General features: G+C 49.4%; 1 protein-coding gene and 1 long non-coding RNA gene across 3 annotated transcripts; one reads left to right on the plus strand and one right to left on the minus strand.

Annotated features, from left to right (window-relative positions):
- Window positions 1-15,309, plus strand: C1QTNF9B (C1q and TNF related 9B). 2 transcript variants are annotated; one of them, XM_025924650.2, is made up of 4 exons: window positions 12-547; window positions 9,326-9,512; window positions 12,505-12,567; window positions 14,294-15,309. In XM_025924650.2, the coding sequence occupies exons 2-4, from the start codon at window positions 9,347-9,349 to the stop codon at window positions 15,061-15,063; spliced, it is 999 nt and encodes a 332-aa protein (XP_025780435.2). In that variant the 5' UTR covers window positions 12-547; window positions 9,326-9,346; the 3' UTR covers window positions 15,064-15,309. The 2 variants fall into 2 exon arrangements, with proteins under 2 accessions (XP_086571279.1, XP_025780435.2); XM_086715153.1 differs by lacking the exon at window positions 9,326-9,512 and having other exon boundaries at window positions 1-547.
- A 1,178-nt stretch (window positions 15,310-16,487) lies between these two features.
- LOC147584892 (uncharacterized) lies at window positions 16,488-17,789 on the minus strand. Its single transcript, XR_015254111.1, has 2 exons — window positions 17,227-17,789; window positions 16,488-17,134 (listed from the first exon to the last, which is right to left on the minus strand). It is a non-coding gene; the product is annotated as an uncharacterized LOC147584892 (long non-coding RNA).
- Window positions 17,790-18,128: the final 339 nt, after the last annotated feature.

Below are 18,128 nucleotides of genomic sequence, written 5' to 3' on the forward strand. Positions count from 1 at the left end.
CTTTCAGTGGCAGGTGGCGTGTGTGTGAAGAGAACGCGCGTTAAATACCAAAGTACACACGGTGTCTACAATCACAGGACCCACGCAGAAGTCTGAGAGATCTCGTTAAATGAAGTCCCTTCCAGGGATCTTGAACCTCAGTAATCTGTCGTCCTGTTGGCCCGCAATCGGCCCAAGGTCGGCGGGGAGGCGGCCGAAGCAAAGGCATAAACGTCACTTTAAGGAAAGACACCGGCTGTGGGGATTCCTTCTTCCAGACTCGGAAGTGTACCTCGCTTTCTCTCCCTTGATTAAAAAGGACAGGGGGGTAAAGAGCCGAGTCTTCTGAACAGATAGTGCTAGAAGATGCTACCTGACTCCAGTCTGGCTGCAAGTTTTGAAGCTCTTCCAAAACATCTTGTGCCTTACTCGGTTCCCTCCCCTTCCTGCTGTTTTGCAGATACATCCACTAGGGAATTATGTGGCAGGAAGGCGTGATTTTATTTAGCGAGCCCTTGATTCCTGGTCTGTGCAGCACCTGCATGCAGCCCGTGGCCCCGGGGTTCAGGTAAGTGCTTTAGGAAACCGCTGCTTTGGTTTTGATTTAAGGCATGGGAGTCCTAAAGCAGCTCTTAATCCGTGTGTGACGATCGTGCTTAGTTATTGGCGAGGTAGGCAGCTGTCTGCCGAGTTTTGGGTAGGAAAGGAGCACGCTGGTTTCAGAATTCATTCTTGCGGAAGAGGTGAACAGGAGACAAAAGCAGATCTTGAGGTTCTTCCAGAACCCTGCAGACTGGCCGGGGGGAGGGATGAAGCTACAGGAGAAGGCGTAAGAGTAGACCCTCCCCGAGAGCTTTCTAGAGGAGCTCGTAGATTATTTGGCACAAATTTGAGCGTGTGCATGTTTATACGGATGGCCGTGCTTCATCACTTACACGGCGTGGCTTGAAAACAAGCCCCTCGACATACGTTAAAGAAGAAATACAATGTGCAGGGCATGTGGAAGAAAAGGTACTCGATGAGCGACAGTCTTTTGATTTTTAGGTTCATGAAGTGTCAAGTCGGGGAGGGGTGTTCGGGGTTGTTTCTTCTCTCGCGTGTTACACGCAAGAAGCAGAGCAGAAGCTCGGAGGCTGGGAGACCCACTGTGCGCCGCTCAGCTCGATTCTGGCAGGTCTTTTATTAAACCGAGTGACCTTAACCAGAAGTTCAGTAGTGAAGGCACCGTGTCGGTCAGGCAAAGGAGAAACAACCCAGAAACCCAGTCAGGACCTGTTGCGGGGGGGGGGGGGGGGGGGGGTCTAAAAAACCGTAGTTCCAAAGTCCTTTGCGGTCTGTGTCCCTCTGCCCACCGCCCACCCCCGGGGCAGTGTGTCAGGTCTAGGAGATCACAGCAGAATCCCAGGGTCCTCGGCCCCGCGGGTTGGGCGTTCGGTGGGAGGGTCGCGTCTGTTCCCTGTGATTCACATGGATCCGGCTCAGGCAGGACCGTGGTCGCTTGTTTAATCTATCGCCTGGAGGGCTGCATATCCAGCGAGTGCTCAGCAACTCTGAGGACACATGGCCACCGACCTTCCTCGCTGGGATGAATGCTCAACCCTGTGGCAGCAGGTGCCTCGCGTTAGTCAAGACGTGGGCTTAGCAGTAGGGAGGGAGACCCCAAATAACAGGGGCTCCAGCAGGCTTGCGATGTACTTCTCTCTCGTGTCAGAGATGGGCCGGTGGGGCGGGTCTGGTCTGGGTGGCCGTCAGGGACCAGAGATTTTCTATCCCCGAAGTGTGGCTCTCCTTCAAGGAGTCCCAAGACGTCTCACCACCCCCCCTACCCACCCACGCACACCCCAGCCGCAGGGAGGGGCAAGGGGCCCGGGGAGGGTGGAGCCCTCCTCCCCGTGAAGCCTGTGGTCCTTGCACAGATCCCTCTTGTTCGTTCCCACCGGCCAGAATCCAGTTTCCTCGTATTTTCCAGGCCTCTGCAAGGGAGGCTGGGAAATGTCCACTGCGGGCAGCCACATGCCGCCTCAAATTTCTATTACGGGGAGCAAGGGGAGGAGGGGGGGGGGTTGGAGAAACTAGTGATCTCCACCGAAGGCATCGACACGGATTAGATTTAATACCGAGCCACACCCCCAAAGGCTGCGTCGCACACATTTGGAGCCAGGATATTTCTTTCGAAAGTTCTTTTTTTCTCTCTCTTTTTATTTATTTATTTTTTAATTTTTTTTCAACGTTTATTTTATTTTTGGGACAGAGAGAGACATAGCATGAACGGGGGAGGGGCAGAGAGAGAGGGAGACACAGAATCGGAAACAGGCTCCAGGCTCTGAGCCATCAGCCCAGAGCCCGACGCGGGGCTTGAACCCACGGACCGCGAGATCGTGACCTGGCTGAAGTCGGACGCTTAACCGACTGCGCCACCCAGGCGCCCCTCTCTCTCTTTTTAAATCATTCAACAAATAATTGTTGGTGATGTACTGAAAATAAGCAAGCAGAAAGATGCAGTGGCTGTCCTTATAACCTAGGGTGGCGCCTAATAAGTGCTCCCTAGTCTAGGTGCAGTGTGGAGATGGGGTGGGGGTGGCAGTGATCCAGGTGAGAGAAGGGAGGGGAAAGAGGGAGGGAAGGACGGGAGAGAAGCGTTCCTAGCTCTCGCGCATTCTGGAGAAACACGTAGAGGAATTAAAAGGTGCATCAATTCCACGACACATAGTGCAATTAAATTGAGTGCATCAATTGTGGGCTGAACTAACGAAACTGAGGATCCAATTTATGGCTTTGTTTTTTTTTTAATTTTTTTTTCAACGTTTATTCATTTTTGGGACAGAGAGAGACAGAGCATGAACGGGGGAGGGGCAGAGAGAGAGGGAGACACAGAATCGGAAACAGGCTCCGGGCTCCGAGCCATCAGCCCAGAGCCCGACGCGGGGCTCGAACTCACGGACCGCGAGATCGTGACCTGGCTGAAGTCGGACGCTTAACCGACTGTGCCACCCAGGCGCCCCTCCAATTTATGGCTTGGTAAGAAGCACAAACACAACTTTTTATTTTTACAAATGACGTATTAATATAACGTCTACTGTATTCCTTGTGCAAACCCTCACGTCCCTCTTCTCAATTTTCGTATTAAAGATAGTGCCATAGCTTATTTCCCTGCTTATTTGGGAGCAGAGCATATTTGGTTATTCACAGTCATCTGTTGAAGGTTGTCTGTGTGCTAGGCTTGAGGTCTAAGCAAGTGCTCAAAACCAGAGAAATAAATGACAGGGGGGCCTGGGTGGCCCAGTCGGTTAAGCGTCCGATTTCGGCTCAGGTCATGATCTCATGGCTTGTGAGTTCGAGCCCCGCGTCGGGCTCTGTGCTGACAGCTCGGAACCTGGAGCCTGCTTCGGGTTCTGTGTCTCCCCCCTCTCTGCCCCTCCCCCACTCGAGCTCTGTCTCTCTCGAAAATAAATAAACATTAAAAAAAAAATTACGGAAGGATAGATGTTAGCTCTTCCCTAGCTGGAGGACAAAATGGAGTTTAACCCAATTTGATACCTTTATGATCTTGAGATCTTTTTATTATTGAAATAATTGTAATACATTTTGAAAAAATTTAAAAGGAAAAATATAGACCCTTTAGCAGAGGTTGGTCTGTGCCATTTCCATTCAACTATGACCAGTCACTTCTGAGTTAAACAAGAGAGGATGGTGTAGGTTATTTATGGAATTTGGCTCTAAGAAAACAATTCAATTTCCTGAAATGGTGTAAGTTTGTGACTTCAAAAGGAAACATCTGTATTTTCTTGTCTAAAAATACTTTGCCATCAAACTGGACGCTGTGATATTTAGAAGTTTCCATAAGATGGCGATATAATCCTAGACAAGTCTAGCTGGTTTTACTATTTATCTAGAAATATTTTAATAGACACTGTAAAAAAGCATTTTTTAAAAAGGAAAAACCCTCATAACCCTGCTATTCTAAAGCAGCCATATTCATTTGGATATATTTGGTCCTAGTTTTTGTCGATATGCATATAGAATTACATGGGTACCTATGTAATTCATAATGCACATGCCATTTTATTCTACTTTTTAAAAATTCAACATCAGGGTGCCTGGGTGGCTCAGTCGGTTAAGTATCCGACTTCAGCTCAGGTCACAATCTCGCATTTTGTGAGTTCGAGCCCCGCGTCGGGCTCTGTGCTGACAGCTCGGAGCCTGGAGCCAGCTTCAGACTCTGTGTCTCCCTCCCTCTCTGCCCCTGCCCTGCTCATGCTCGCGCGCGTGCTCTCTCTCTCTCTCTCTCTCTCTCTCTCTCTCTCTGAAAAATAAATTTAAAAAAATTTTTTTAATTAAACACAACATATATCTTTCACATATTTTATTTCTTTTTTTTTATTTATTTATTTTTCAACATTTATTTATTTTTGGAACAGAGAGAGACAGAACATGAACAGGGGAGGGGCAGAGAGAGAGGGAGACACAGAATCAGAAACAGGCTCCAGGCTCTGAGCCATCAGCCCAGAGCCTGACGCGGGGCTCGAACTCACGGACCGCGAGATCGTGACCTGGCTGAAGTCAGATGCTTAACCGACTGCGCCACCCAGGTGCCCCTCACATATTTTATTTCTACATGACCTACATAATTATTTCAGGGGCTACATAATATTATACCCAAGCAGCACGGATGGAAGCACATTATGCAGTACACACTTTTGCACTATGACAGATAATGTCATGGCTAATATGTTTGGCAAACAAATGTTGGATTATTAAGAATTTTCGGCACGAGATCACTAAGTTTAAGATATGAACGTCTTTTCTCTTTATCTGAAAGGTTGTGCGGATGGACGTCGCCTTCAGTGCTGTATAAGGGTCTGGGTTCTGACTTGCTTCACTAGCCTCATGTTATTATTTTCTTCTCCAGATTTTAATTTAAATTATGTTAGTTAACATATGGTGTCATAGTGGCGATTCAACACTTACATACAACACCCAGTGCTCATCATCACAAGTGCCCCCCAATACCCATCGCCCACCTAGCCTATCTCCCTCCTTCCTCCCTCCAGCAACGCTCAGTTTGTTCTCTATCATTAAGTGTCTCTTACGGTTTGCTTCCCTCTCTTTTCTTTCTCCCCCTTCCTATATGTTCATCTGGTTTGTTTCCTAATTCCAATGAGTGAAACCGTATGGTTTTTATCTTTCTCTGACTTATTTGGCTTAGCATAATATCTTCTACCTCCATCCATGTCATTGCAAACAGCAAGATTTCATTTTTTGATGGCTGAGTAATATTCCATTGTGTGTGTGTGTGTGTGTGTGTGTGTGTGTGTGTGTGTGTGTGTGTATCTCGCATCTTTTTTAATTAAAAAAATTGTTTATGTTTACTTTTGAGAGAAAGACACAGAACGTGAGTAGGAGAGGGGCAGAGAGAGAGGGAGACACAGAATCCTAAGCGGGCTCCAGGCTCTGAGCCGTCAGCACTGAGCCCAGCGTGGGGATTGAACCCACGAACCATGCGATCATGGTCTGAGCTGAAGTCGGACACTTAACCGACTGAGCCACCCAGGTGCCCCTATACCACATCTTCTTTACCTGTTCATCAGTCGAGGGACACTTGGGTTCTTTCCATTAATTTGACTATTGTTGATAGTGCTGCTATAAACATCCGGGTGCGTGTGCCCCCTTGAATCTGTATTTTTTTATCCTTCGGGTAAATACCTAGTAGTCCAGTTGCTGGATCGTAGGGTAGTTCTATTTGTAACTTTTTCAGGAAACTCCATACTGTTTTCCAGCGTGGCTGCACCAGTTTGTATTCCCACCAATGGTGTAAGAGGGTTACACCCCTTCTCCACATCCTTGCCAACATTTGTTGTTTCCTGTGTTGTTAATTTTAGCCATTCTGACAGGTGTGAGGTGACGTCTCATCAGGATTTTGATTTGTATTCATGTGACGATGAGCGATGTTGAGCATCTTTTCATGTGTCTGTTACCATCTGAATATCTTCTTTGGAAAAATGTCTATTCGTGTCTTCTGCCCAGTTCTTCACTAGATTATTTGTTTTTTGGGTGTTGAGTTGGATGATTTCTTTATAGATTTTGGATACTAACCCTTTATCTGATATGTCACTTGCAGATATCTTCTCCCGTTTCGTAGGCTGTCTTTTAGTTTTGCTGATTGTTTCCTTCACTGTGCAGAAGCTTTTTGTCTTGATAAAGTCCCAATAGTTCATGTTTGCTTTTGTTTCCCTTGCCTCTGGCGACACGTCTAGTAAGAGGTCATAGAGGTTGCTGCCTGTGTTCTCCTCTAGGAGTTTGATGGTTTCTTGTCTCACATTTAGGTCTTGCGTACATTGTGAATTTATTTTTGTGTGTGGTGTGGGAAAGTGGTACGGTTTCATTCTTCTGCGTGTCGCTGTCCCGTTTTCCCAGCACCATCTGTTGAAAAGACTGTCTTTTTTCCATTGGATATTCTTTCCTGCTTTGCCAAAGATTAGTTAACCGTATCGTTGTGAGTCCATTTCTGGGCTTTTTATTCTGTCCCATTGATGTATGTCTGCTTTCATGCCATTACCATTACTGGCTTGATCACTACAGCTTTGTAATATGGTTTGAAGTCTGGAGTTGTGATGCCTCTGGCTTTGGTGTTCTTTTTCAGGATTGCTTTGGCAATTCGGGGTCTTTTGTGGTTCCATACAGATTTTAGGATTATGTGTTCTAGCTCTGTGAAAAATGCTGGTGGTATTTTGATAGGGATTGCATTGAATGTGTAGATTGCTTTGGGTAGCATTGACATTTTAACAATGTTTTTTCTTCCAATCCATGAGCACAGAATGTTTTTCCATTTCTTTGCATCTTCTTCAATTTCCTTCATAAGTTTTCTATAGTTTTCAGCATACAGATCTTTTACATCTTTGGTTAGGTTTATTCCTAGGTCTCTTATGAGTTTTGGTGCAATTATAAACACAATCGATGCCTCGGTTTCTTTTCCTCTGCTTCTTTATTGGTGTATAGAAATGCAACAGATTTCTCGACATTGATCTTATATCCTGTGACGTTGCTGAACTCATGTATTAGTTCTAGCAATTTTTTGGAGTTGGTGTTAAAGCACAGCCAAAACCCGGCACCCAAGGTTTGCCGCCCTCAGCTGGCATCTCTGTTCTTATGCCAGTGAATAGAGCGGCAGGCTGGTGCCCACGGGGTCTTTCTGTCCCAGGAGAGGCCAGTCCACCTCTCCCAAATGCACTTCAAGCCAGGGAACTGTCTCTCCTTGTGCAACCTGAGAGATCCTCAGACCATGCTGCCCGCTTCGGGCTGCCACACTCCACACTCCTTCCCCACTGGAGCACCGCCAGGCCCACCGGCGCAAAGCTGGTGATGGCGCTGACCTGGGTAACTTCAGACTTTGCGCTCTGCGGCTCGTAAAAGCTTGTGGTGGTTAGCCCCTCTTCTTTTCCCAGTGGTTTTGGGGAAGGTTTATTCCTCTGAGATCCCTTAGGTGCACCTTCACTCTTTCTCTCTCCCTCTCCCTCTCTCTCTCTCACTCCTCTCTCCGTGATCAGGGCTCCCTCCCCTCCACAGCACACACGTTCTTTTCTCCCCCGAGGTCAACTCTCCGTGGCTCCCACCGTCCACACTGGGGTTGCTTTTCTAGCTCTAGCTGTGCAGCCCGGCCCTCTCAGTTCAGATCGGCTTCTCGTGTGTTCAAATGATTTGATATTCATCTAGCTGTGTTCGAATGTTCGAGGGATGAAGCGAGCTCAGGCTACTCCGCTGCCGTCTTAACCCATCCTCTGTGTGACACGATTCTCAGGTTATTATTATTTTTATGTCCTGAAGTGTCTGCCATGGCACATGCATTTCATTCAACGCATATTTATTCAACACAGTGCTGCAGGCTTAATACTGAGCACTAGGAGTACAGTAAGGAGAAAAATGCAGTCAGACTTCAGTCATACGGTGACGTAAGTAAGGGTAGCCCTGTACTACGGTGCCGTGAAAGAGAGGCATCGGTGTGGTGCCCCCTTCCCGGGGAGATCTGATGTAGTCAAGGGCGTCCCACGAATCCTGTGTGCACACTGCCGTAGGGTCTTGCCTGTGTGTTCTCTCTGCCTAGAACACTTGGCCTGATTCGCTGCTCTGCTCCTTTAGATCTCATCGCAAACCTCACCACCTGGCGTGGCCTTCGCTCCTGATGGGGTTGGAAAGCAAATCAAAAACTCGCAGTGGGGCCTGAAGGTGTTATTCGCAAACTGCCTGTTCCTTGGTGTGTGTGTGTGTGTGTGTGTGTGTGTGTGTGCGCGTGCCCTTCACGGTGGTTTCCCGTAGAGTCAAAAATCTAACTCAAAGCATAGGTCTCATCACAGTAGGACAGCGTGGAATGCTTTACTGTTTTTCATTCTGTTTATTTTTTATTGTAAAGTAAACATTGCATAAAACTTACCACTTTACCTGCTTTTAAGCGTCCAGTTCAGTGGCATGAAGTACGTTCACGTTGTTCGACTGTCTCAGCGGTCCGCTTTCAGAGCTTTTCCATCTTCCCAACCCGAAACTCTGTCCCCGTTAGCTTCCCCTCCCCTTCCCCCAGCCGTTGGCTCCCACTCTTCTGCTTTGTGTCCCTGTGAATTCGACTACTCTAGGGCCCTCATACGAGTGGAATCGGAGAGTATTGGTCCCGTCCGGCTTATTTCACGTCGCACAATGTCTTTAAGGTTCGTCCGTGTTGTAGTATATGCGTCAGAATGTCCCTCCTTTTCAAGGCTGAGGAGCATCCCATCGTGTGTGTAAACACATCTTGTTCATTCACATGTCGGCGGCCGTGTGGGTTGTTCCCACCTTCGGGCTCCTGTGACTAAAGCTGGTGTGAACATGCGTGTCCAAGTATGTCGGAGTCTCTGCTTCGAGCTCTTGTGTGTGTCCACCCCGAACTGGGGTTGCCGGATCAAATGCTAATTCTGTGTTTGCTTTACTGTTGAACATGTGCTTTTCATGCACTTTGTAGTCAACCTTGGTTGTTACAGCAGCGCCGAGAAGCGAGTATCATTCCCTTCTCTGGCTCCAAAAAGCGGTTTGCCCCAAGTGGAGCGGAATGGTAAATGCGAGTATTTGACTTGGAACTCGGCTTTCCCCTTGACCATTCGCCATTCAGAGTGGTCCCAGTCACGTGAGTTCCTTTCAAGAACGATGGCCTTCTGAGGCCATGTGAGAAGCTTCGTCCGCTAGCGGCTTCTGCCCTTACCGGTCTTGGCCATCCTGTCCGAGGTCGATCGGGAGTGGGCCCGTGCCCCACGGCAAGGAGCAGAGGCTGTGTCTGTGGCCCCAGAAACAAAGGCCTTTCCTTCTGGTCTGTGTTTCCTTCTCTCAGCTCAGCTCCATCATCTGAAACATGAGGACCTGGTTGCTTCTGCTCGCCGGCGGGATCTGCATGGGAAACGTGAACGCACAGGACACGTGCAGGCAGGGGCACCCTGGCATCCCTGGGAATCCCGGTCACAATGGTTTGCCCGGGAGAGATGGACGAGACGGAGCAAAGGGCGACAAGGGAGAGGCAGGTACTCACCATTTGGTGGCCTCCAGCTACCCTTCCATGTACCCGTCCGTTCCTCTTATTCATTCATTCATTCATTCATTCATTCATCACCAGTGTAGTCATCACCTGCCCGCTCCCCCTCCTTCATTCATGCACCCCTTGCTCAGAAAGCAGTGACCGAGAGCCCGCTCCAGGCCAGATTCTGGGGTACCATGCAGGACAAGACCAACACGGCTCCCCCCTCCACCGGACGTTCTCATCTAGTGGGGACAACTGCTTTTGGGCCATCACCTCTGATACTACAGGCCGTCTTCAGAAGCACATGGTGTAGATCTTTCTGCCTCAGATGGCAGGTATGGTGGGTCTTTGGCCCTTGGAGCATATAGAGAAATCTGATCGCTAAATATTTAGCAGAGAGCACCTGGCTGCGCTGCACGGGAGAGCTAGGGCCTTGCCACACGGTGAGGCAGGTGACGTGGCGTGACAGAGAATACCACAGCAGATGGCCACTGAAGCCACACGGCGGGACTCAGGTGTTGGGACCTGCCCCAGGGTCTGGGGATCTGGGGTCAGGATGCAGCCTCTGGGAAGGAGATCTGCAAAAGCCAGGATACGTGAGTGGATTCCATGACACCAACTGACAGGCTTGGTTCTTGAGCCTGGGTCTGACCGTAGGGTCACATACCTGAAACGTAAGCGGATTGGTCTATCTGGGTACAGGGGGAAAACATCAAAACTCCGATTGACATTCTAAAAGATAAATTTAGAGGGCGCCTGGGTGGCTCAGTCAGTTGAGCGTCCGACTTGGGCTCAGGTCATGATCTCACGGTTTGTGGGTTCAAGCCCCGCGTCGGGCTCTGTGCTGACAGCTCGGAGCCTGGAGCCTGCTTCGGATTCTGTGTCTCCGTCTCTCTCTGCCCTTCCCCTGCTCACGCTCAGTCTCTCTCTCTTTCTCAAATATAAAACACTAAACAAAATTAAAAAAATAAAAGGTAAATTTTGATGAAAAAAATTGAGCTTTGAAAATATTTCCTATATGAATTGACTTGGGTGGCTTTGCGTGGTCCCTTTGGACAGGTCACGTGAAGCCGGAAGCATGTGCTGTGGGAGGAGCGAGAGCCCTCACACGTTCATCGTCCGTCCGTGTACTGTGGCGTGTTGTGGTTACGTGTGCCCAGCCCGAGGGACTTTCAAATTGTACTGTCGAACTCTCACGAACGGGTGGGCGTCCGAAATACTTCTGCAAAGAAATCGAAGATTGAAGGTCGACTTGATGAGGCAGACGTTCAAGAATCACACAAAAATAGCGCTGTCATTTCTCTTCTTAGCGTGACCTTTTCCAGTGCGTGTGAGTGGGAGAAAACAATGATGGACTAGTCAGACATCTGACAAGATGTCTGACAAAAACCTAGAGATTTTTAAGACTTGGGACATAGGGATATACATTTACATTCATTAGAATGAATCTCATCCCAATTATAAACTGTACCATGAGATATCAGTCATTGATAGAAACACCCCAATTAAATTAGACATTTCAGGACTCTGTGGGGAACCTGAGCACAAACCACGGTCATTTTTCCTCCCTCTTGCTATTTCAGAATCCTGTCAGAAGATTAGATATTCCTCTGGCTATTTTAAAAACGGTTGAAATGATACACAGAAAGTAACTTCAGGATGAACTAAAAGGTGCTTTGCCAGCAAATGCTGTTGGAATATGGATTTTTTCAACGATTGTTGTATTTTAGAGGGTGGGGGGAGGGGCAGAGAGAGAGGGCGAGAGAATCCCAAGCAGGCTCCGTGCTGGCATGGGTGGGTGGCTCGATCTCACGATCGTGACCTGAGCTGAAATCGAGAGTGGGTCGCTTAACCGACTGAGCCACCCGGGCGCCCCTGGAATATGGGTTTTTAAAAAGCCTTTGTTAAGTTTTGGAGAAATGAATATTAGAACAAATTACTTCGTATGGGGAGTCAGCTGTAGAGCTGAATGAAAGTCTTGGTGTTTTTAGGTGTTTCTGTGCTCACGGCATTTGCTAATCCAGGGGATCTGTTGGGTGGGCTGGATGAAGCAGAGGGCCACCTGCCATCTCTCCTGCCACTGCCCTGCAGACGGGCTCTGCGGGGTCTCCGATGGGTGACATCTCTAGTAGAGCCCATGTCCCTTCTTGGCATTGGACCAGTCTCATTTCTGGGCAGTCAACAGCCCAGTGCAAGTAAATGGCCAAACCTCAACCTTGATGAACTCCGTTCCTCTACCTTCCCCTCCCACTGGGACCACAGTGTGTGTGCTGTGTGTGTGCATACACATACACGGGATACACTCGTGTCTTCGTGATTCCTTCAACTTTTGCTCCTACTGTCCTTCCTTACAGCAAGAACCGCCTTTGATACCAGAGATGTTGACTTACAACATGGGAAGTTGGAGCTCAGGGTTGCCTGTTCTGAGCTCAAAATTCATGTGTGGTCGGCAAAACCTCACTCCCCTGATGTTCCCAGTGGGGCCGGCCATGCCACCTTAATGGGTGACATCTACCACCACTCTAAGGTGCTGGAGAGATCCTTCCAGAACCCTTTCTTCCGTCCCCAATAGCGCCAGGTAACCACAGTCATCTGTGTTTTCACGGGAGGCTAGTGAACCTTCCACCCCACTCTACACAAGATAGAAAAAGAGCGGAAGTGAGGCACCCAGTGCCTCCAACAGTCAGTCGCTACCCAAGTTCAATTCACGAGGGGAAAACGTAATTGTGATCATCTGTGCACATATTACCTTCCTGTCTTGTCTTCCTGGAGCTGGGTGCTTGGGACGTCCACTCAATTCATTTCATAATTCACTTCTTTTACACGACTCACATCTGCCTCTCTCCACCGGCACTTCTGCCAAAGACAGTGTGTGCATGGCTGGGGTGGGGGCACACTCCCAGGACTCTTCGGTCTATACCCCCGATTGAGACCGATGTTCAGGAAACGCGGAATTAGGATTCTAACCCTTGTCTATTTCCTTCTCTTTCACCTAGGAGAACCAGGACATCCTGGTGGTCCAGGGAAAGATGGAATGAATGGAGAGAAAGGAGAACGAGGTCAGAAATCGTGTTCCGTTTCACCACCCTCTAATTCTGAGCCGTCAGTGACTTAGGCATTTGGCGCTCACCAAGGACAAGTAGCCGTTGTAGCCTCTGAGGATGATCCAGCAATAAGGACAGCACGGCCCTTGATCTCTAGAAGTTCATGATTCTTTTTCTGTCAAGGGTCAGATAGTGAATAATTTCAGCTTCCCGGGCCATATGGTCACAGCCGTAGCGAAAAGCAGCCATAGATGCGACGTAAGTGGGGCTGTGTTCCGGCGAAACTCCATGAAAACTAAAAGCTGGATTTTACATAATTTTTAAGCATTATTTCTAGGGCAGAATTTTATTTGTGACCACTTAAAAATGCAAACCATTCGTTGCCTGTGGGCCGGATAAAAACAGGCGTGAGGCTGGATTTGGCTCACGGGCCGTAGTTTGCTGAAGCCTGTTTTAGTGGGTGGACGCTGGGGAATGACACTAAAGTTTGACTCCGGGCTTCTGGCAACAGTGCATGAGAAGGTGGCACTGGAATTGGGCCTGGGAGGGTGAAGAGGGCTCTGCCAGTTGTGACTGATGGGGGGAGAGAGAATGGTCTCAAGGGCAAACACTTTGTGCCAGGTTGCTCTGAGTGCTTTTCACGTATCTTTTTTTTTTTTTTTTATTTAAAATACAATTTTTTTTTAATGTTTATTTCTGAGACAGAGAGAGACAGAGCATGAGGTGGGGAGGGGCAGAGAGAGAGGGAGACAGAATCCAAAGCAGGCTCCAGGCTCTGAGCTGTCAGCACAGAGCCCGACGCGGGCTCGAACTCACGGACTGTGAGATCGTGACCTGAGCCGAAGTCGGACGCTCAACCGACTGAGCCACCCAGGCGCCCCATCTTTTCACGTATCTTTAAGTTTATTTATTTTGAGAGAAAGAGAGGGAGAGAGAGCACGCGTGCACAAGGGGCAAAGAGAGAGGGAGAGTGCAAGAATCCAAGCGGGCCCCCGCACTGTCAGCGCACAGCCTAGTGCGGGGCTCGAACTCCTGAGCCGTGAGATCATCGCCTGAGCCAAAACCAGGAGTCTAACGCTTCACCGACTGAGCCACCCAGGTGCCCCGATTTCCACATATCGACTCGATACAACAGCCTATAAATGAGGTGGTATTATTGTCTCAGTTTTACGGATGAGGCATCAGAGGTATAGGTGGCTGACTGGCTTGTCCCGCTGTGCCTGCGTGGAGGAGACAGGAAGGAGTCTTGGCATTTGGCTCCAGAACCCGTGCTCCTCACCACGGCTCTCCAGTCGGGCTGGAGGAGCCGGGGGGCCCTGAGGGGCCTGTTCGGTCCCGTGAGGGGTTTTTTTAGAAGATGTCACAGAACGAGAGCTGAGTGGCGGGTCACTGGAGGCAGCTTGAGTTCGTCTGCCTTTCCGAAGACCTGTGCCCAAGGGTCGGCCACGTGTAGTGGCCAGAGTCGACTCTGTGGCGGGTAAGGAGCTGGAACTTCTAACGTGGACCCCGACGCCACCATAGCGGACAGGAGTACGAAGGGGTTTTGTGTGCACGCACGCGCGTGTGAGCGGGTGTGGATGCCACGCACGCGCTTTAGGAGTAAAGTAACGTTCGGACCCGGAGCATCTACTGTACTTGCACTGCTTTATCTCCTCCGTGTGCTCGAGAAAAGCCAAAGCTGGCTTTGCAAGGTGACGTGTCGCAAGTCATCTTTTCCTTTATTCTCTCTTTCTCCGCCTAGGAGCAGACGGAAAAGTCGAAGCCAAAGGCATCAAAGGCGATCAAGGCTCCCAGGGACCCCCAGGAAAACACGGGCCCAAGGGATTTGTTGGTCCCATGGGAGAGAAAGGCCTCCAGGGGGAGACTGGCCCTCAAGGGCCAAAGGGGGAGAAAGGCGACGTGGGGCCCACTGGTCCTCAGGGGCTACAGGGCCACACTGGGCCTTCGGGGCCAACTGGTCTACCTGGCCCCATGGGCCCCGTCGGAAAGCCTGGCCCCAAAGGAGATGCTGGGCCCCTCGGGCCCCAGGGGGAGCCGGGAGTCCGGGGGATGAGAGGCTGGAAAGGGGACCGAGGCGAAAAAGGGAAAATCGGCGAGACTCCCGTCTTGCCCAAAAGCGCTTTCACGGTGGGCCTCACGGTACTGAGCAAGTTTCCGGCTTCAGATGCGCCCATTAAATTTGATAAGATCCTGTACAACGAATTCAATCACTACGATGTAGCCACAGGGAAATTCACTTGCCACGTTGCCGGGGTCTATTACTTCACCTACCACATCACTGTCTTCTCCAGGAACGTTCAGGTAGCTTTGGTCAAAAATGGGGTAAAAATCCTGCACACCAAGGACGGCTACATGAGCTCGGAGGACCAGGCGTCCGGAGGCATCGTGCTGCCCCTGAAGCTGGGGGACGAGGTGTGGATGCAGGTGGCAGGAGGGGAGAGGTTTAACGGCTTGTTTGCGGATGAGGACGATGACACAACTTTCACGGGCTTCCTTCTGTTCAGCCAGTGACGGGGAGGCGGTTAGACTCTGCTCACCACCCATTGGAGACGGCTTCGTGAAAATGCTGTCCGATGATTCTACTCTACGAAGCACCCTCATTACTGTAATCATCACAGAGCGGCACCCAGGTGCTCGTGTCGGGGCGCCCGGCTGGCTCAGCTGGGGGGGGGGCCTTGCAGCTCTCGATCTTGGGGTTGTGAGTTCAAGCCCCGTGTTGGGTGTAGGGATTACTTAAGAATAAAATCTTCAAAAGATGCCTGCATCATCTATTATAATTCATTTATGAGTTTTCATCGTTCCCCTTATCTGGAGAATCCTTTGCACGCGTGTTTCTCATGGGACCAGTGTTCTGATAACGCGAGTTAGTTCTTGAAGGAGCCGCATCAGGACTTACCCCTCATCTGAATTTCTGGGGACACCGGGAAGCGTCCAAGCAGTCATTCCATGTCGTAGCTAACACAGGGCGTAAGCTGGTGACGGGTCATTCCAGAAAGCTGTGGAACACTTTGCTCATTTGGTAGCTTGGGTTTTAATCGCCATTTAGGTCAACAAATAGTTGTTTATGAAACCAGTTGCCAGGCTCGAATTTGTACTGGTTTCCTGGGATTATTGTCACAACGCACCACAAACGGGGGAGCTGAAAACCACAGAAAGTAACTGTCTCACGATGCTGGAGGCTAGGAGTCTAAATCAAGGTATCAGCAGAGCCAGTATCCCTGAAGCCCCTGAGGAAGGTTCTACCTGGCTCCTTCCAGCTTCTGGCAGACCCAGACTTTCCCCGACTTGTGGAAGCCTCCAAGCTCTGCCCCCATCCTCACCTGGCCGGCCTTCCTCTATGTCTGCCTGTGCGCAAACCTCCCTTTTCTGATAAGGACACCAGTCATTTGGATTAGGGGCCACCCTAATCTAATATGACCTCCTCTTAACCTGAGTACACCCACAGAGACCCTGTTTCCAAGTAAGGTCACGTTCACAGATACCAAGGGTTAGGACTTCAGCGTATCTGTTTGGGAGACACGATCCAACGTATTATAGGCTGCTCTGGTCCTCCAAAATTCCTGACCTTCCCCAATGCCAAATACACTCACCGCATCCCAACATCCCCCAAAGTCTTAACAGTGTCAGCATCCATGCTAACTCTAAATCTCATCTAAAAATCGCCAGCTCAAAGTCCCCAATCGCATCATCTTACTCCTTTAAGTCAGTTATAAGTAAGAGCTAATGCGTGGATCATCCTGGGGCAAAATCCCTCTGCCTCTGTGAACCTGTGAAACCAGACACATCATTTGCTTCCAAAATACAATGGTGGGAAAGGCACAGGATAGACAGTCCCATTCCAAAAGGGAGAAAAAAAGAGATCACAGGTCTCAAACAAGTTCAAAACACAGCAGGGTGAATTCCTTTTGATTTTTTTCACTATTTACCTTATAAAATTGTTTTAACATTTATTTTTGAGAGACACAGAGCATGAGTGGGGGAGGGGCAGAGACAGAGGGAGACACAGAATCCGAAGCAGGCTCCAGGCTCGGAGCTGTCAGCACAGAGCCCGATGCGTGGCTCGAACTCACAAACCGTGAGATCATGACCCGAGCCGAAATTGGACGCTTAACCAACGAAGCCACCCAGGCGCCCCATTACCTTATAAAAACTTTAAAGGAGCTATGCAAAAGGAAAAGGTTCCTGGACAGAGACGCTAAACAGCTACAGTGGAAAGCGGAGGATGCAGGTGAATTTACTAAGAAAACGAGGTAAGGAGAAACTTGCGTTTTAGGCCACAGTGGCTATTCTTGTTCAGATGGGCACCTCTGCCTCCCTCTTGTCTGGTCCTGATGTGTACCCTCAGACAAGTCTTTCAAAGGGTGTAGACTCTACACTCTGGGTAGACATGGGATTCAGGCCTATTTAGTAAGAATAGTACCTTCGGGCCACGGTGACTATTTCCAAAATGGTGCCCGATCCCATCAGACCCAATGGCATGCAATCTGCAACTTTGGAAGGCCTGTTGGGGGGGTGGGGAAGGGCAAGATCTTCAGGTGACGTCAGGACTTTACTTGGCAGCCATTTAGTTCATCTGTAGAGCCTGAAAACAAAGCCAAACAGGGCTGGAGATGAGCCAGTTCTGATGACATTGTTAAGACCCCTAAAGCCAGCTGTCCCTGAAGGCAGAGATACCTCTGGACTAGGTTGTTGCGTGAGCCACCGGATTCTCGGTTTCAGCCAGTGCGACGCAGGTCTTTTGTTGTTAGTGCCATTGTTACCACGGCTTGTGTCTAAAAGAACGTTGAGGAGTCTATGACCTAAGGAGGGGGGCAGCGTGATTATAGCGGAAAAAGCCCAAGACGAAGAATCGAGACGTACGGGCTGTCGTTCCAGCCTTGGCCAAGGAACCTGCAGTGGGTACGTCATTCAGCTCTTCTGTGCTCCAGTCTCCTATGGGTACAGCAGTGGTTGACTGAAATCATTTTACACGGTCCCGAGCCTCTAATATTCTGCAAGTATTACATAGCCCTCAGTTAACTCCATATACTTTTTTTTTTTTTTAAGTTTATTTGTTTATTTTGAGAGAGAAAGTGCGAGCAGGGGAGGGGCAGAGACAGGGAGACAGAGGATCTGAAGCACGGTCCACGCTGACGGCAGAGAGCCCGGCACGGGGCTCCAACTCACGAACCCTGAGATCATGACCTGAGCCGAGGTCGGACGCTTGACCGACTTGAGCCACCCAGGCGCCCCTCGTATACTTTTCCATGAGTTTGAGAGCAACTGATAAAGGAGCAAAAGGATGGAAGTCCAGTGCACATTCAAGCCACGCTATTTCCCAAATCGCAGCCTGGGACCAGTTTATCTGACAGGATGGGCCACTAGAAATTGGGACTTGGGGCCATTCTATCCATGCTCCAAGTCAAGACACTTGGGACGACGTCTTCATTCCCTGGGGAAAGTGGGGCTTTTTTCTAAATGATCATTACAAGCAGGCAGCAGTCTGTAAAAATGAAGAATTGAAAGACTGCTCGGTGCTTATGGAAAATCTGGGAAATGTACAGAAATAACTTCTGTTTATAGGTATTTGATTGGCC

Source organism: Puma concolor, chromosome A1, assembly GCF_028749965.1.
Source record: "Puma concolor isolate L17-30 chromosome A1, mPumCon1.1.hap2, whole genome shotgun sequence".
In the NCBI taxonomy this organism is placed as follows: domain Eukaryota; kingdom Metazoa; phylum Chordata; class Mammalia; order Carnivora; family Felidae; genus Puma; species Puma concolor.

Bases quoted from the DNA above. Each gene is read 5' to 3' on its own strand.
- C1QTNF9B (XM_025924650.2), top strand. From the start codon at position 9,347: ATGAGGACCTGGTTGCTTCTGCTCGCCGGCGGGATCTGCATGGGAAAC. The intron at 9,513-12,504 runs GTACTCACCATT...TCTTTCACCTAG, and splicing joins GGGCGACAAGGGAGAGGCAG to GAGAACCAGGACATCCTGGT. The intron at 12,568-14,293 runs GTCAGAAATCGT...TTCTCCGCCTAG, and splicing joins TGGAGAGAAAGGAGAACGAG to GAGCAGACGGAAAAGTCGAA.